The 16,901-nt window shown below is 45.6% G+C and overlaps 1 protein-coding gene across 2 annotated transcripts in view; it reads right to left on the minus strand.

Annotated features, from left to right (window-relative positions):
- The window catches only part of Ninl (ninein like), a 76,242-nt gene extending 60,033 nt beyond the window's left edge, over positions 1 to 16,209 (minus strand). The window contains exon 1 of one of the 2 annotated variants that reach the window (XM_021156253.1): positions 16,042 to 16,209. Coding sequence is in view for 1 of the 2 variants with exons in the window: in XM_029473962.1 (XP_029329822.1) it covers positions 2,570 to 2,696 (127 nt within the window). In the remaining variant the exon portion in view is untranslated. Of the gene's footprint in view, positions 1 to 2,569; positions 2,940 to 16,041 lie in introns of those variants that run through there. The other variant, XM_029473962.1, reaches the window with a different exon arrangement.
- Positions 16,210 to 16,901: the final 692 nt, after the last annotated feature.

Consider the following 16,901-nt stretch of genomic DNA (forward strand, 5'->3'; position numbering starts at 1 on the left):
GCTGTCCTGGAGCTCACTTTGTAGACCAGGCTGGCCTCGAACTCAGAAATCCGCCTGCCTCTGCCTCCTGAGTGCTGGGATTAAAGGCGTGCCGCGCCACACCCGGCCCAATTACAAAATTTTTTAAATGCCTATGGGATATGATGAAGAGAGGGGTGTTATAGCTGTGTCTACATTAAAAAAAATCAGATCTAACAGAAATAACTTGATGACACATCATGAGAACATGTCAGACACAGAAGCAGTAGATGAGGAGAAAGAAAATCTGGGCAGAAATAGTATAGATACAATACAAATAATTAATGCAACAGTGAGTTGCATGATGAACAAAACACACTCTTAAGCCAACTAACTAAATCAGAGAGAAGATTCAATAAAATCAGAGGTCAATAGAGATACTACAACAAATATCAGTGGAGTTCAGAATGTCACAGGACATAGTCCACCAAACTGAAAAATCTAAAAGAAATTGATGCATTTCTAGACACACTTGACACCAAAATTAAATCAAGTTGAAATTAATAATTTCAATAGTTCTACATCCAGTAGTGAGAATTGCCCACTAGTAAAATATTTTAAAGTTCCAGACTAGATAGATTGCAGGAGTCTACCAAGTCAAAATAATTCTACAAAGAAAAAGAAAAGCTACCAAATTGCTTTTATGAAGCCAATAATACCCTGATACAAAACCCAGAGCTGCCTCCAGAGAGAAAAATAGGGGCAATAGCCAGCAGGAAAAGGAGACAAAAGGAATAGCTGTTATTTTCTGTTACAGCTGTTTGTTTGGTTTATGGTTTGTGTGCCATTATTGAGACTAGGTCTTACATGGCCCTAACTGGCCTTGAACTTGTAATGATCCTACTGAGGGCTGGAATTAAAGCAGGTGTACACTAATACAAAGGCCATTTTTGCAGCTCTGATGGTAACTTGGATAGAGCTCTGCTCACTTGTTAAGATCAACAACTCCTGCTGTGTGATGAGCTTGGATGAGCAGAGTCTGGCTACAATCAATGACACTCAGGAGAGCCAGCCCTGCACCAGCAAGGTCCCCAGTGTCTCAGGAATCTTACACATTGACTTAGCCTCTCTTTTTACCAGCCTTTCCATTCCAAACCCCACTATACTGAAAGCTAGTTCCTACGAATTTTTTTTTTTTGTTTTCTGGTTTTGGTTTTGGTTTTGTTTTGTTTGAGACAGGGTTTCTTTGTGTAGCCCTGGCTGTCCTGGAACTCACTCTGTAAACCAGACTGGCCTTGAACTCAGAAATCTGCCTGCCTCTGCCTCCCAATTGCTGGGGTTAAAGGTGTGTGCCACCACTGCCTGGCTATGAGATTTTTTTTTCTTTTTTTTTTTTTTTTTGTTTTTTTAATGAGAATCTTTAAGTGGCCTTAAATAGAGCCATGTACTGGCTGGCAGGGTTCTCTGTCAGGGCTGGGGACACTCAGGAGCACCCATTGGTGTCCTCTCTCCTTCGTGCTTTGCTATCTCTCTGACTTCCTTCACTATTGTCTTAGTCAGGGTTTCTATTCCTGCACAAACATCATGATCAAGAAGCAAGTTGGGGAGGAAAGGGTTTATTTGGCTTACATTTCTGTACTGTTGTTGATCACCAAAGGATGCAGGACTGGAACTCAAGCAGGTCAGAAAGCAGGAGCTGATGCAGAAGCCATGGAGGGATGTTCTTTACTGGCTTGCTTCCCCTGGCTTGCTCAGCCTGCTCTCTTATAGAACCCAAGACTACCAGCCCAGAGATAGTCCCACCCACAAGGGGCCTTTCCCCCTTGAACACTAATTGAGAAAATGCCTTACAGCTGGATCTCGTGGAGGCATCTCCTCAACTGAAGCTCCTTTCTCTGTGATAACTCCAGCCTGTGTCAAGTTGACACCCAAAACCAGCCAATACAACTATTAAAGACAATTATAAAGAAATAAGGAGGGGTTGTGGATGTGGCTCAATAGTCTAGACTGTTCCCTAGCATGTATGAGGCCTCAGGTTCAATCCCCAGCAGCCCATAAACTGGGTATGATATTGGTAGCACATGCTGTAATGCCAGCACTTACTAGGTGGTGGCAGAAGATCAGAAGTTCAAGGTTATTGTTGACTATACAGAAAGTTTGAGGTCAACTTGGGCTACGTGAGACCCTATCTCAAAAAATAAGAAAGAAAGAAAGAAAGAAAGAAAGAAAGAAAGAAAGAAAGAAAGAAAGAAAGAAAGAGAGAGAGAGAAAGGATGAAAGAAAGAAAGACGGAAAGACAGAAAAAAAAGAAAGAAAGAGAAGAGAGAAAGAAGAGAAAGCAAGAGAAAAAATCATTTCCCATAGCAAAACAAATAGTTTCTTCCAAAGTCCAGAGGAGATAGGAGTTTGCCTAAAATAAATAAGCTAGGTCAGCAGCTGCCTGAACTAGAGTCTGGTAACTTTTTATTTTTTTTTAAGACAAACACAGGCAATTAACTCCCAAGAACCTGGGTGGGGAACATGGTCTATGATAGGTTTTTCCCATCAGTTGGCAGTGAGAAGGGTGAGCCTCTCACAGACACACATGGACAAGATAGGGCTCTGATCTTACCCATGGTGCTTCTGAGTCCAGCATATCCTGCCTTGAAACAGGAAGGTCTGAGCAAAAACACTGAGGGAGACTCTCCCATGTGTGGGACAGTCAAATGTCCAGTCCCTGGAAGATGCAAAGACTTCATAAACAACTCCCAGGAGCAGCCCCGGCAGACTGCAGCAAGTGCTTTAGGAAAGCAGGGGTGAATTTCCCAGGCAGAGCTCAGCGGGGCAGGAGTCCAGCATTATCAGATGGGTATGTTTACTCAGGGGGTGTTTATAAAGCAAACACACTCATAACCACCGCCCAGAGTAAGAAAAGACACACTGACAACATGTCCAAGAGGTCCCACTGTGGCATCCTTGGCAAAAGCAATGGTTATTACTCTATGATGCAGTGTTTGAGGTGTCCTTTGAAGATGGTAAAATGTCTTTCAAATGGCTTTAAGACATTTTCTGGCCCCAATATTTATAGGGGTTCCCTTAGAAAGTGATATTTCTCTTGGAAATCACAAAGCACGGTGTAATGAAGATTATTATATTTGATTTTTTCCTTCATAATTGTAATTCAAAGGTTAATCATCCAAGCATATCCCATAATCATAGCTTCCTGGAAGGCAAGTGTGGAAGAACCACTTATTTGCAGAAGTTCAAGACCAGCCTTGGCAACATGCTAAGTCACAGAGCCTTGAAAAGAAAAGTTTACTCAGACACTTCAGTCCCATACAATCCACATACATGTTTTAACATGTCATAAAATTGATAGATACATGTCTAAATTTATTTTGAATTCTATCACAAATTTTGCACAATGCAAATCAGTGTCTGACCAAAGAAAATTTCAATCTTCTATAAAGTTTTATGAAACCCACACAAAATATTGAATACCTTTTAAAACCATAGTGGGTTATAATCTAGTCAAAGTGACAGTTTCACAGATGAAGACTCCGGTATCAATGAAAGCAACAGTTCTCATCTCAAAGGAATAAAAGCCATGGTTTATTCTATGGCCAAAGGTGAATGATCATGTCCTAGGAATACAGATTTGGGTCTCCCCAAATACCATATTCTGATGAAGCATCAACTTACAAATTTTTCAGTAAGAGAACAAAAAAGCCATAAATCAAGACATTTTTGAAAATACATTGGTGGACGCATAAGGTAGGCAGGTCATAGCAAGATAGAAAGGACTCTGAAATAGACCTTGGATGTCAACACTCTTAGCCCTTTTATTGGTGGAAGATTAGGGTTTGTTAAGCTAATGCATTCCCAGAATGCATTTTATGTTAGTCACAGGATGTTAGGTCTGATTAAAGGAGGCAAGGAATGGCTACTCAGAGGCTTCAAGAAAGCTTGAGATAAATTATAATTAGGCTCTGGACTTGTACATCACAACCTCAGTATAACACTGGAGTTCTACTCAGTCAGTCAGCTTTGCAGACACAACTCTTTTCCAGGAATTCTGATTCCGTTTCCCCCATTGGCCAACCATCAGATTTTGTCCATGTTGGGGATATATATTATTATTAAAGGTTATAATGTCTCACCTAGCTAGGAAGGCTCATTTCTAGGATCTGATGGAAATGAGGGTGAACACTGGGCAAGAGAGCAATGGAACAGCTGGCAAAGCCATTAGGAAACTAACTCCTGGAACATATCAGAAGTATTAGCCTTCACACTGGACAAAGTTGGAGGATTCTGGAAGTGACAAATGGTCACAGGGCACCGAGGGGTCCCCACCTTCACAGCAGCCAGAATACTGATAGAAAACCAGTCTTGGGTGTATAATACCTATAATCCCTGCACTTGGGAGTTGGGGGCAGAAGACCTGTAACTTCAAGACAAGAAAAACCCTGTTTCAAAAGTGGGGGAGGGGACAGCAAAGCAGGGGACATGATTCAGCAGTTAAAGTCACTGGCTGCTTTTGCCGAGGACCTGGGTTCAGCTCCCAGCACTCATACGGAGGATTTCAGCCATCTGTGGCTAGTTCTAAGGGATCCAATGCTCTCTGCTGGCCTCTGCATCACCAGGCATACAAAGGCTTGCAGCTTGTCGCCTGAGATTCTGGCCCTCCTCTCATCAGGCAGGTAGAGGTTATAGCCCTTCCTTCCTCAACAACAACAGTAATAACACTCATCTCGACCATCAGCTGGACCCATGCAGGACTCTGGAAGGTAGATGTGGCTGGCTGCTGAGGGATGATGGCACAATGGAGGATATGTCTCCAGCTCTATGCTTCCCAGAGACCTTTAAAAGCATGTCGTGGGACAGTTCTAAGTAGGTGGGAAGAGGTAGGAGTATCCTAGTACAGATGGTTTTGAGAGCTGCAACACAAAGCAGTAAAACGAGACAGCTGTGACCCCATTTCTTACATATAGTCCCTAAGAGGTGCACCACAATAGCCTCTGCACCATAAAAGCTGTCAAAGCAGCCACAGGCCCCTCCTTGCCACCCAGCTTATGGCTGCTGCAGTACAATGCCCCACAGGAGTCTTTAGAGCTTCTTCCTTGCTGCTGGGGTGTCAGAATGCCACCTGTGGGCCACTCAGGGGAGGAGAAACGAAGGGGCTTAGGCTGTATTTCTTCCTTGCTGCTGGGGTGGGTGCCAGGCCTCTGACATACCACTCAGTGAAGGCAAAACCCAGTCTAAGATAGGGGTCCCTGCCCATGTTTCTCTGGGTGAAAACAGCAGGGGTTGGGATGGAGTCTGTGGTTCTCAGACTCCTGTGCACCCAGATGTCGCTGGGAACCATCAGGAATTGAGAAAGGTGGTTCCCATCCTCTGCCAGGAACCATGAGGAGCTTGGAATGGAAGCCTGGGCTTGGGATGAGCCCAGGACATGTGTGGAATCCAGCTTAGCTCTGAGTGAGTGCCAGAAGTATAGAAGGGCACCACCTCCTGAGGCGGTTCTTGATGGAGGAGACGGTCCTTGCTTGTCCAAACTGTTTTCTTCATGGCAGATGAGGATAAATCAGAGATTAAATACCTTTGCTGAAAGGGAAGCTCATTGGCTAAACCCTCCGGGCCTATCTAGATACCTCACTGGCATGGAGAATTCTAGGTTTTCATGCTACGTGACTGTCATGGTCCTCTTGGTGGGGTGTTGTGGTCACGTGCACCAGGACAGGAACCTGGCTGGGAGCTAGTCTGCACTCCTGCTGTTCTCAATTATGACATTTATTTGGGTTCACAGCTTGCTACAACCTTACCAGTTCTGTCTGGTGGCATGGCCCACTGCCCCACACAGGAGCTGCCCAAAACAGCGGCTCCAGTTAAAGGGCAGATCTCTGCAGCTCTGCAGCGTCCAAGGCTGTCTGTGGTGGTACATCTCCTTTCTCGCCTCAGAGCAGTCCACAGAGACAGACACCTTTCCTGCCTCTGCCTTGGCAGCATGAGGCAACCCCTTCTTTCCTGCCTTAGCCCATAGCTTTTGTGAAACCACCGCCCCACAGGAGTTGCCTACAGTGGCAGCAGCTCCCTTCCAGTCTCCCCAGCAGCCCCACAGAGATGGTGTCTCAGCAAAAGCCAGCTGCTGCCTGAAAGGACTTCACACCCTAACCCATGGGCCAGATGCAGGGAAAAGGTGTGTGTGTGTGTGTGTGTGTGTGTGTGTGAGAGAAAGCCACCAATCTCTGAGCAGGAAAACCTACCAATCCCTGAGCCTCCCCTCACCAACCTCTCCAAGCTCAGGACTTGAAAATCCTCTCTCTGGAAATCTCTGCCCTGAGAAGCTCCGCCCCCTCACGAATCCTATATGGTAAACACCACCCCTTTGCCAAGTTCCTTGATGTTCATGACCTGAAAGCAGAAGGCAGCCATCCCTGGACCCTCCACTCACTCTCTTTCCTGAGATTCCTTGCCTTCTGTGACTCTATTCGGTGAGAAGAAAACCAACAGTGAAGAGAAGCCGTGAAGAGGAGGAGAGGGGCTGAGGCTCCTGAGCTCCTCAGCTCAGCAGGGGAGTCTCTCCCCTGGGAGCTGCAGTGTTTCTGCTGAGGAGGCTTCCTCTTAGAGCTCTATGTTTCCTGGGTCCCCGAGGTTTCAGGAGACCCTTCCCTTGGTACACTGTCCCACCTCAGAGCTGTGTGGTTCCTGAGCTTCTGAGTCCCAGGTTACCTTCCATCCAAGCAGAAACACTTACGCTACACAGAAGGCCTCTAGCCACCATGCTCTTCTTCTCCCACTGAGGCCAAACAAGATAGCTGAGTTAGGGGAACAATGTCCACAGACAGGCAACAGCTTTAGGGACAGCCCACATGAAGACCCAGCTGCACATCTGCTATGTGCAGGGAGCCCTAGGTCCAGCCTGCGTATGCTCTTTTGCTAGTAGTTCAGACACTGAGAGACCCGAAGGGTATCGGCTAGTTGATTCTATTGGTACTCCTGTATAGTTCCTATCAAGACAACTATTAAAAAACAAAAACAAAAACAAAACAAACAAACAAAAAGGGCTTCAAGCACTCTCTTATAATAACTTAGACCAACAGATAAACACAGCAACTGAAAATAAGAAAATACTAAAATCTTGAGATCCACAAAGAGAAAGACTTACAAATCCTGTATATAAATTTTGTATCTATCTTTAGATGGTCCTAAACCCTGCCTACCTGGAGCAGCTCCCAACACTCAGCTGAGGATAAAACCTGAAACGAATGTGAGCTACTGCACAGTATGCAGTTTCCAGCCCGAGGCCACCTTCCCGAGGAAATGAAAAATCAGTGTGCTTCAAGAAATTCTAAGAGAACCTACAACATCTACATGGTGCATTTCACAATTCAAGACATAATTCAAAATCTGCCACAGAAATTAAGTCAACAAACAGACCAGACCAAACCAAAATCCCAAAAAGCACTCTCAAGAAAAATACATCCAGAGAACACCCCTAGAAGATCCAGAGGTCGGACAGAGTGGTTTTCAGCCCCTGTCTGCCACTGTGACCACTCAGGGGTGTGGAAGACAGGTTCTGCGTGTGAACCTTTCTCTGCTAAGACCAGGAACCTTAGCAGAGAAACCATTTTGAAAGGACCAGATGGAAGTTCCAAACTGAAAGCCAAGTGTCTGCAACTAAAACCTCGCCTGACTGCTTAGCAACAGCATGGAGATGGAGGAGGCGGAGGCAGGGACTTCACTTCATAAGGGGAGAGGCTGCCCAGTCTTGAGAATATGGAAAGAGATCTAAGGCATGTGTGCACAGATGTGCACACACACAGAGGTGTATATGTCCAACAATGATAAATAAATAAATAAAATAAATTTAAATAGTTAAAGCAAAAGAGGCCATCATTTGAAAGAGAGCAAGAGGGGAGTTGCACTGGAGTGTTTGGAGAAAACAAAGAAAAGGGAGAAATGAGGCAATTCTAATCTTAAAAATATATAATTAAAAAAAAGAAGAGCCCCAGAGCTGAAGAGATGGCATAGCAGCCAGCAGCATTGACTGCTCTTCCAGGTTCAATCCCAGGATCCACATAGCAGTTTACAACTGTCCCTGACTCCAGTGTTGGGCATCTGATGCCCTCTTATGGCTTCCACAGGCAATGCACGCATGTGGTTCACAGACATGCATGCAGGCAAAATACCCACACACTTGAAACATTTTTTTTAATCTAAAAAAAGAAGAAGCCTCAAGACTAAAGAGTTAATTTCAGAGGCCCAAAACACCAATGCTAATAGAGCCTTTTCCCTATATGACCTATGTTTCTACACATCTTGCTCTTCTGAGTGGATTGTTTTGTTTTGTTTTAGTTAAGTGACCTTAAAGGTTGAGGGAGAAAAACAGGATGGGGCCTGGGAGGCTTTCTGAAATCTTGCCTCACGGCATGCAGGTCCTGGGATCGCCCCTCAACACATGACTGAAATCTGGCAGAATATTTTCATAAACAAAACTAACATTTTTTATGGAGGAAGATCCTGAGTACATTCCTAAGCACTGATGGATGGAGTCTTACAGGGGAGGCATCATGACTGTGGCCAACTGACAGGTGAAGAAAATGCGGCAGGCAGACACAAGCAAATTGCCCAATGCTGTGGCAGAGCAAACCCTCTAGCTGTCTGAACAGTTGTTAGCAGGCCGGAAAGATGCTTCAGTGGGTAAGAGACTTAGCTCTGCTAAAAATAAATAAATAAATAAATATAAATAAATAAATAAAAATAAAAAAGGTGTGGCCTAAAAGCACAGACACAGTTCTGGGGTTCACTGGCCAGCCAGTCAAGCTAGGAATAAACCAAAAGCCACCAGTGAGCTCCAGATTCAGTGAGAAACTCTGTTCTAAGGGAGTAAAGCGACAGGTAGGGCAGGACACCCCATGTCCTCCTCCTCCTAGGGCCTCACTCACATGTAACTGCACTGGAGCCAATCCAGAGAAAAGAAGCTAAAAAAGATGTGAGTTCTAGAACTTTCTAATCTAAAGAAACTTTTCTTTAGATTCACAGAGCTGGGAAGCCTCAGTAGCTTAGAGAAAACAGCGTTGCCTTGTATCAGAAAAGCAGACCTCCCAACGTTTCTAAGCACCCTCGTGTTAACCTACCTTCCTGGCTCCCTTTGCAGACCTTGCATCTACCCATAACACCTCAGCAAGGTGGTCTTTGTTGGCCACAGGCTCCACAATGGCTGTCCTAGTTAGGGTTTCTATTGCTGTGATAAAATCACGACCAAAAGCAAGTTGGGGAAGAAAGGGTTTATTAGGCTTACACTTCCAAATTGAAGGAAGTTGGGGCAGAAATGCAAATAGGCCAGGACCCTGGAGCCAGAAGCTGATGCCCAGGCTATGGAGGGGTTCTGCTTACTGGCTTGCTCTCCATGGCTTGCTCAGCCTGCTTTCATATAGAACCCAAGACCACTAGCTCAGGAATGGCTCCATCCATATGGGCTGGGCCCTCCCCCAATCAATCACAAATTAAGAAAATGCCTTAAAATTGGATCTTATGGAGACATTTTCTCAATTAAGGTTTCCTCTTTTCAGATAACTCTAGCTTACGTCAAGTTGACATAAAACTAAAGAGCATACTAGCTTTCCAAATAAGTCTTTTTCTTTGCCCAAATAACTGATCCCTCCGGTGGTTGGCTTTTTCCAGTGGCAAGAAACAAGGGTCTTGGTTATAAGGATATAGAGCTGATTAAATGAGTTCTAACTCCAGTTATAAAACAAACATTAAAAAAATATTTCCTCATTCCTACCAACAGTACACACACATTAGGAATGTTTAGTACCTAAATAAATGTTTCAGAGTTGGAGAAATGGCTCAGCAGTTAAGAGTGCTGGCTGCTCTTCCAGAGGACCAAGATTCTATTCACAACATCCACATGGTGGCTCACAACTCACTAACAACTCCTAACTCAAGTTCCAAAAGGATTTAGTGCCTGTTTTTGGCCTCCACAGCGCTGGGCACAAGACTGGTGCACAGACATGTGTATGCAGGCAAAACACCCAAGCACATAAAATAACATTTTAAATTAAAAATATTTCTATGAGCCCAGCAGTGGTGGTGCATGCCTTTAATCCCAGTACTCGGGAGGCAGAGGCAGGCAGATAGCTGAGTTTAAGGCCAGCCTGGTCTACAGAGCTAGTTCCAGGACAGCTAGGGATATACAAAGAAACCCTGTCTGGAAACAAAGTTTCTATTAAGTGCAGGGACTTCATATCCAAAATATATTGGAATATTATCTCTTTTATTTCCCTACCAAATAGGAAGTCTTAATATCATAGAAGAATCTGTTTTAGTACCCCTAACTACAGGGAAAGAATATTAATGTCAACAGTCCTCCAAATTAAGAAGAAAAGTTTCAAGCAAGCACCTCACACCTCACTCTACTCATAAAAAACCAAAAAACCAAACCAAAACAACAACAACAACAAAAACCCACTAAGATGCTTTCTCTTCACCAGAACTTGGGTGTAAATTTGTTTCACATTAGTTATGTAGAAAGGAAATAAGAGAAGAAAATAGCATAGCCTATAAAATCTAATCAGAAAACCCCAGGAATATTCACATTCACACAGTCTTCAAGTAGTTTTTCTAACTTCCTATCTGAAATTCCAGCCATGCAATTGGGAGCCTGAGGCATAGCATACACTGTTGATCATTTTGCTTGCACAAACAGTCCAAAGAATCCGAGCAGAACTAATATTTTGGATTCGTACTTCTAAAGACTGGGGCCTGCTGTGAGAGTCAACGCCAACAACTGGAAGGTTCCAAAGGGATTCAGAGTTCCCCCAGTTAGTCATCCTACATGCCGATAAACACAACCAGACAAGGCACCAGGCAGAGGCGATCACTGGATTCCTCGGCTGAAAGGACATGCCAAACACAATAACCTAAAAAGTTATAATCTGGGGCTGATGCGGAGTTTCCTCTTAGTCAAGCAGGAATCCAGAACCAGTGAAAATGAGACTTGGGCTGGAAACATTTCGGAGTGACTCACGGAGGGCCTCATCATCTAAAGAGACTACAGAAGTTTCTAGCACTACACTGACAGAAGGCCCAGCAGGAGACAGCGGAGCACCTTAGGGATATTGTAAATACTACACAAGGTACCTGTTCCTTGGGGCCAGGAATAAATTACCCAGTGAAAACAAATTCATTCAGTGAAAAAAAAATCACCAGAACCAGTAACCAAGTACAGAAAAGGACCGTGATGGAAGAGCTGACCTCCAGGAAGCAGAACAGCTCAGGCTCATACCCGTCCAGAGGGAAGCACGTATAGCCGGCCTAATATGCTCTGCTATTCTATGACGCTAACTGTAGAGTATGCTCAAAACACTCACTCCCACTGTAAGTCACAGACAGTCAGCACTTTACAACTTTTCGGCTGCCTCATCCGTTATCTTGGAAACTTTCCCCTTGAGAGATAAGGCAAGAGAGGCACAGGCGGGTGGATTCTCCTTATTTCATGAAATGAGCTGAACCAAACTAGCACCATCACTGCTCCATGAAGATGTTGGGCCTGATGGTCCTTGCCTGTGATCTCAGCACAGGAGGCTGAGGCTGGAGGACCTAGCTAAGTAAAACTGCATCTTCAACACGGATCCCAGTGGCACCACAGATGGTTCGTTTGTTTACCTACTCTCTGTGGTGGCTGTACAGCTATCAAGTCACCTGCCAAAGCATGTCTTAGGACATGACCCCGTCCTTTTGCAAACCTATACAGCAGCATGGCCAGTCAAATGCCTCGTCCCCACCTCTACCGCAGCCACTTTAAGGTCAGTCTCCTCTTTCCACTGGGGACTAGAGGTTCAGCTTCTGCCCTTGAACCTTCTGAAGCCAGCTTTGACAGAAAACCAGCTTTCTGCTCCTTTCTGCTCCCAGGCCAGGAAGTCTGGACTCAAGTGTGGGGGTGAAGGCAGAAATCTGGTCTAGAGTATCCGTATGTTCAAAGTAAAGTGTGAACACAGCCAAAAGCAGGCGAGCAGTCTGGCACATGGATGTTGGTATGAGAGACAGAAATGTTTGCACCTGAAGCTACTCAGGGGACTGCCATCTTCCCCTCCTCTTCAGACACTGGAACCAGAGAAAGACACAAAACCTAAGAGGCCATTGATTCTAAGACAAATGATAAAGAAAAACAGTATCAAACACGATGGATGCAAAGATAGTATCAATTTTATGGTTCATCCCAAATTCAGAAATGCAATGCTAAGGATATCTTTGAATAAGGAAGAATACAATAGACTCTAAATCACTGTAAATAGTAGGCAAATGCTTTCAAATTTTAATTTCTTTAATTTTGAGGATTCTGTACACGTATAGAATGAAACTGACCAGGCCCACCTTCCACTTCTCCCTTCCAATGTCTTCCAAATCTTCCCTACTTAATGTCTTTTTGTTTGCTAACCTACTAAGACCAATTAGTGCCACATTCATGTACAGCTCCAGGGACTTGACTGAGGCGGCAAGGGAATGAGATAAAAACAAACAGACACAGACAGAAAGCTGGATGGAGGGATCTGGGCTCTCTGCTAGAGAAATATCAGCACCCCAGAAGTTCTGCATGTTTGTTTATTGGAGTGAGTTGAGTGGGACTATAGCATACAGCTGCACAAGGAGGTGGGGTTATACATAAAGATAAATAAGGAAACAGAGTTTACGGTACACAGCTGGATCAAGGAGGAACCATCTCTATAGGGCAGTTTTCAGATGGAAACATGGGCAGGGGGCCTGGGAAGCAACAGTGGGGATTTCTGCACACACTGTCAACACTCACATTCTGTGAGAACTCTGAGGTGACACACATTCACAGTCTACCCTACATAATGTTACACAGAGAGGAGCAAGTAAATGACCAAAGGAACCTCAGCCACAGCTGACACCTTGAAGTCTTCTTGTCACCTCCCCATTTGTTAACCCTGTACTAAACTATGTTTCCCATTCCTGGCAGCTAGAACATCTTAACTGACAAATATCTGCATGTGTAAAACTCTTTGAGACTTAAAAACCCAGAGCTTTTTGATTTCCCTAATAGACAGTTACCCCCTCAGGGAAGCTCCAACACACCAAAACCATTACTTACTACATGAAGCAGACCCAGATAAGGTAACTGGGATATCAGAGACTGTATCACAACACACAAAAAAAGAAAACACTGCTTTTCTCTAAAGAGATACAAAACAATGCACACACACACACACACACACACACACACACACACACAAAATTCCCTGCAATACACGCCAACATTTTTTCCAAACTTGAGCAATCAAAATTATGTGTAGGGCTCTGGTTTCTTCCAGAAACCAAACATGACTTGCACACAAGGGAGAGCATGCTCCATCCAGCCTTTGGGAAACAAGAAGCCTCATGTGCTTTCTCCAATACTTAAGTCTTACTAGAGACAAGGGGAAGTGCCGTGCTAGACATAGGATCCATGAACGGAGATTTACTCCACACGGCTCATCAGTTCCTTAAAGACCTCTGTTGGTTCAAACAGAACTGTCAGAATCCAGCAGGCTCAGGGTCACCCAGGAGGATGGGGGTTGGAGGAGCCAAGCCTGCTACTGAGGTCACCTTCCAACAGCTCCAGGGAGAGTCCAATCCAAAGTTTTGGCCTCCTGCTGTGAGTAACAAAATTTCTGGCACGGAGCCTGAATTTCTAATTCATTACTGAAGCCAAGGACTGCCTTAAACCCAAACCTAGAGTCACGGACACTCAATTAGGGATAAGCAGAAAAGGAACAAAGCAAAGCACACCAAAGGAAACTCTGTCTCCAGTTCAGGCGTGAGGCCTGCACACTGCCCCAGAGTTTATATCCTGCTTTCTGATCGTTACTCAGCCAGGCAGAGGAGAGGTACCTAACAGCTGCCTAGCCATGACATTACTCAAGGGCAGGTATCCACTTTAGGAAGGAGGCACAAATGTCACATGGATTATCTTGAAAATTTAGAGAGGACCACCCATCAAATAACATCCAAACCCCCAAGTTTACCATGAGAATTCTGCTGCCATTCCTAAAGATGCAAATTCTAGGAAATTTATACCCGGCTGTCAGCAAATGACCAGAGCCCATTATGTCTTAGCATGGACCTAGCTATGTCTTCAAATTGCAACATAAAATGAGTTCAAGAAAGCCCATTTTCTATTCGTTTATATTAGTTTTTAAAAGGTAAATCCTAACTTTTTCTTTATAGAGTGTTCTTTTTTTTCTAAGTCAGTATTGTTACATCTTATCTGAAGTTCCAGTTTTTGGAGAAAGCTTACTATTTTCTCACACTGAAAAAAAAGATGCAGTATTTTACTGAATCTCCATTTTATGTAACAGAGTTTCTACTTTTCTTTACCATACGAAGACGGGCGTTGTCAATGATGGGGGTACACACTATGAAGTGTCATTCAGCAATTCCATTACTGCACTCATAGCACCTTGTGCGTATATACTAACCTAGACAGCGAGAGTTTATCACCTGAGTGGCCTCGCAACACAGTTATCAAGCTCCATATACATGAGATGCTTGAGGCTGCTGCTGGCATAGCAGAGCATATTGCCTTACAGCAAGCAATCTAAATGGCAACACTAAGACCCTGGCGGAAGCATAGTCTTCTACATAAACAAGAAAGAGATGCATATCCTTCTTATTGTTACTGGGCTGGGGAAATGGTTCAGCAGGAGGCTGGCATACCTGAGACCATGGGCTCCATTCCTAGAACCCCCAAAAGTAAATACCATGCACTACACCTAACGGGATGCAATAATTCTTATAAAGCTAGAGTAGACTGTTGACCTCAGAGATTCATTACAAGGTTACAGGGATGACACCCCTAATAGGAAATTTTCAGTTCCTATTAGGACCACCTTCACATATGTGGTTTGTCTTCCATCAAAACATTAGTGTCTGGCAAATGACTACAGACTAGTTTGATCTGTAGTCGTTTAAGCCGCTAACAGATGACATAAAATGAACAGTAGAGGCAAGCTGGCTGCTGCCCTAACTGCCCTAACTCCACAGGCACGTTCCTTCTCATTCGCACCTGTTCTTGCACACAGTAGTTCATAAACTGACCAGCCTTCTTCTCTCTTTTTCTTTTCTCCCACACACCCCTGCTTTAAAAGCAGTAAATCCATAGTCAAGAAGCTGGAAATCTCAGGCAAACACCATCTTCACGGTCCCTCTCTGCTACCTGCCTTGCGCATCAAGTGCCATTCTGCAAGGGCCATTTCTGGACCTCCTCCCTGGTTCTAAAAGTCGGCTAAATGTTGTAGAGGAGAGAGAAGGCATCACTCTTTTCTTCCCCCTCCATACAAGGAGCTACAGAGAGCGCCTGACAATTTAGGTATTTAAGAAACTTTAAGTTGGTCTCCCATCGTGCAATTTGTGGACTGAGACAACTAGAGTCCAAACACCAGGTCACTGCTTCTCAATTACGGATGGACCAGCCTCGCAAGTGCACAACAAAGTAGCAGAATGGTGCGCAGGCAGGGATGACCTTGACACAGATGCAACAGGCTTCTCCGCCCCAGAGAGAGGTGTCCCAGTTTTTAACAACTAAGTGCAAACTGATAATACAACCAGAGATCGCAAGGACGACTTCACCAGTCACTGGCGGGACCGACGCGCGGCAACAACGCCAGCAGGTGCTCTCAATCAAGCATGGTCCCTGGCTTTCCCAGGGGCACTGAGAAGGGGGCTCAGACACAGGCTGGGGTCGCCTCCCGCTCCGGTTCCCCTCGTCAAAAAGAGGACGAAGGCGGGAAGCAGGGTGGGCCCAGGCAACTCGCTCTCTGAGTACGTCAAAGTTTGGGGCGGCAGCTGCACCCCACCAGCACGCTGAGTTCGGTGCGGACCACCGCTCCCGGTCCGAGGGCGCCGCAGAGCAGTGAGTCTCTGGTGAGGCTTTCCGAGCGCGCGCCTGCATCCCAAGCGTCGGCTCCGCTGTGTACCGGCCGCTGCACGAGGATGCGGATCCCTTCGGCCCGGCTCGGCCCTCCTCGGCCCAGCTCGGCCCCCCTCGGCCCCGCTCGGCTCGGCTCCCCTCCCTTCAGCCCTCTCCCACGCCCTACTCACCTGGGGAGTGGGAGGCTCCGCTCTCTGAACGCTGAGTTCAGGATGCGGGCTCCGGCAGCCCGGTGCAAAGCGAGCCGGGTAGGATACCCCAGCGCGCGTCCCTCCGCCGCTCTTTGTGTCTGGCGGCCGCGCTCCCCTGGGCTCCCAAGGCCTCCGGGCGCCGCCCCCTCGTTCTCGCGGGGCCTCCCCAGGGAAGGGGCGGGGCTCCTTGGGGGCGGGGCTTGGAGGGGCGGGGCTTGGAGGCATGCGGAGCTGGGCCAGGGGCCTAGCTGGTATGAAAGAGGAGGATGCAGGATGACTTCAAGGCTCTGGGAGACAGGGTGTTAAAAAAAACAAAAACAAAAACAAAAAACAAAAAAACAACAACAACTAAACTAAAAAATAAGAGACTCAAGTACTTTCAAGTGGAAAAATTCCACAGAGTGGTAGGCAGCCAGGAACCAGTGAAAATCCCATACCGTACTCTGATGAACCATATACTTGGGCTGTATCCCTTTTCATGTGTCATAACTTGCCCCAACCAGTGATGGACATGACATGCCTACACCCTGTGGTAGAGGTGTAGCTGTGGGGCATATAACTAGGGCCCTGCTTCCCTCTAGATTATAACCTAAAGTTCCCAAAGTGTGGTGTGCCATAGGCACCACTGTGCAGAGTGTATTTTATCAGGACCAGGGAGATGGCTCAGTTTGTAAAGGTACTTGCCTTGCTAGCCTGATGACCTAAATTCAATCCCAGAACACATGTAAAGGTGATAGGAGGTGCTGGAGAAATGGCTCAGCAGTGAAGAACACTGGCTGCTCTTCCTGAGGACCCGTGTTCAATTCCAAGCACCCACAGGGCAGCTCACAATGATCTGT

This window comes from Mus caroli, chromosome 2 (assembly GCF_900094665.2).
Source record: "Mus caroli chromosome 2, CAROLI_EIJ_v1.1, whole genome shotgun sequence".
Lineage (NCBI taxonomy): Eukaryota > Metazoa > Chordata > Mammalia > Rodentia > Muridae > Mus > Mus caroli.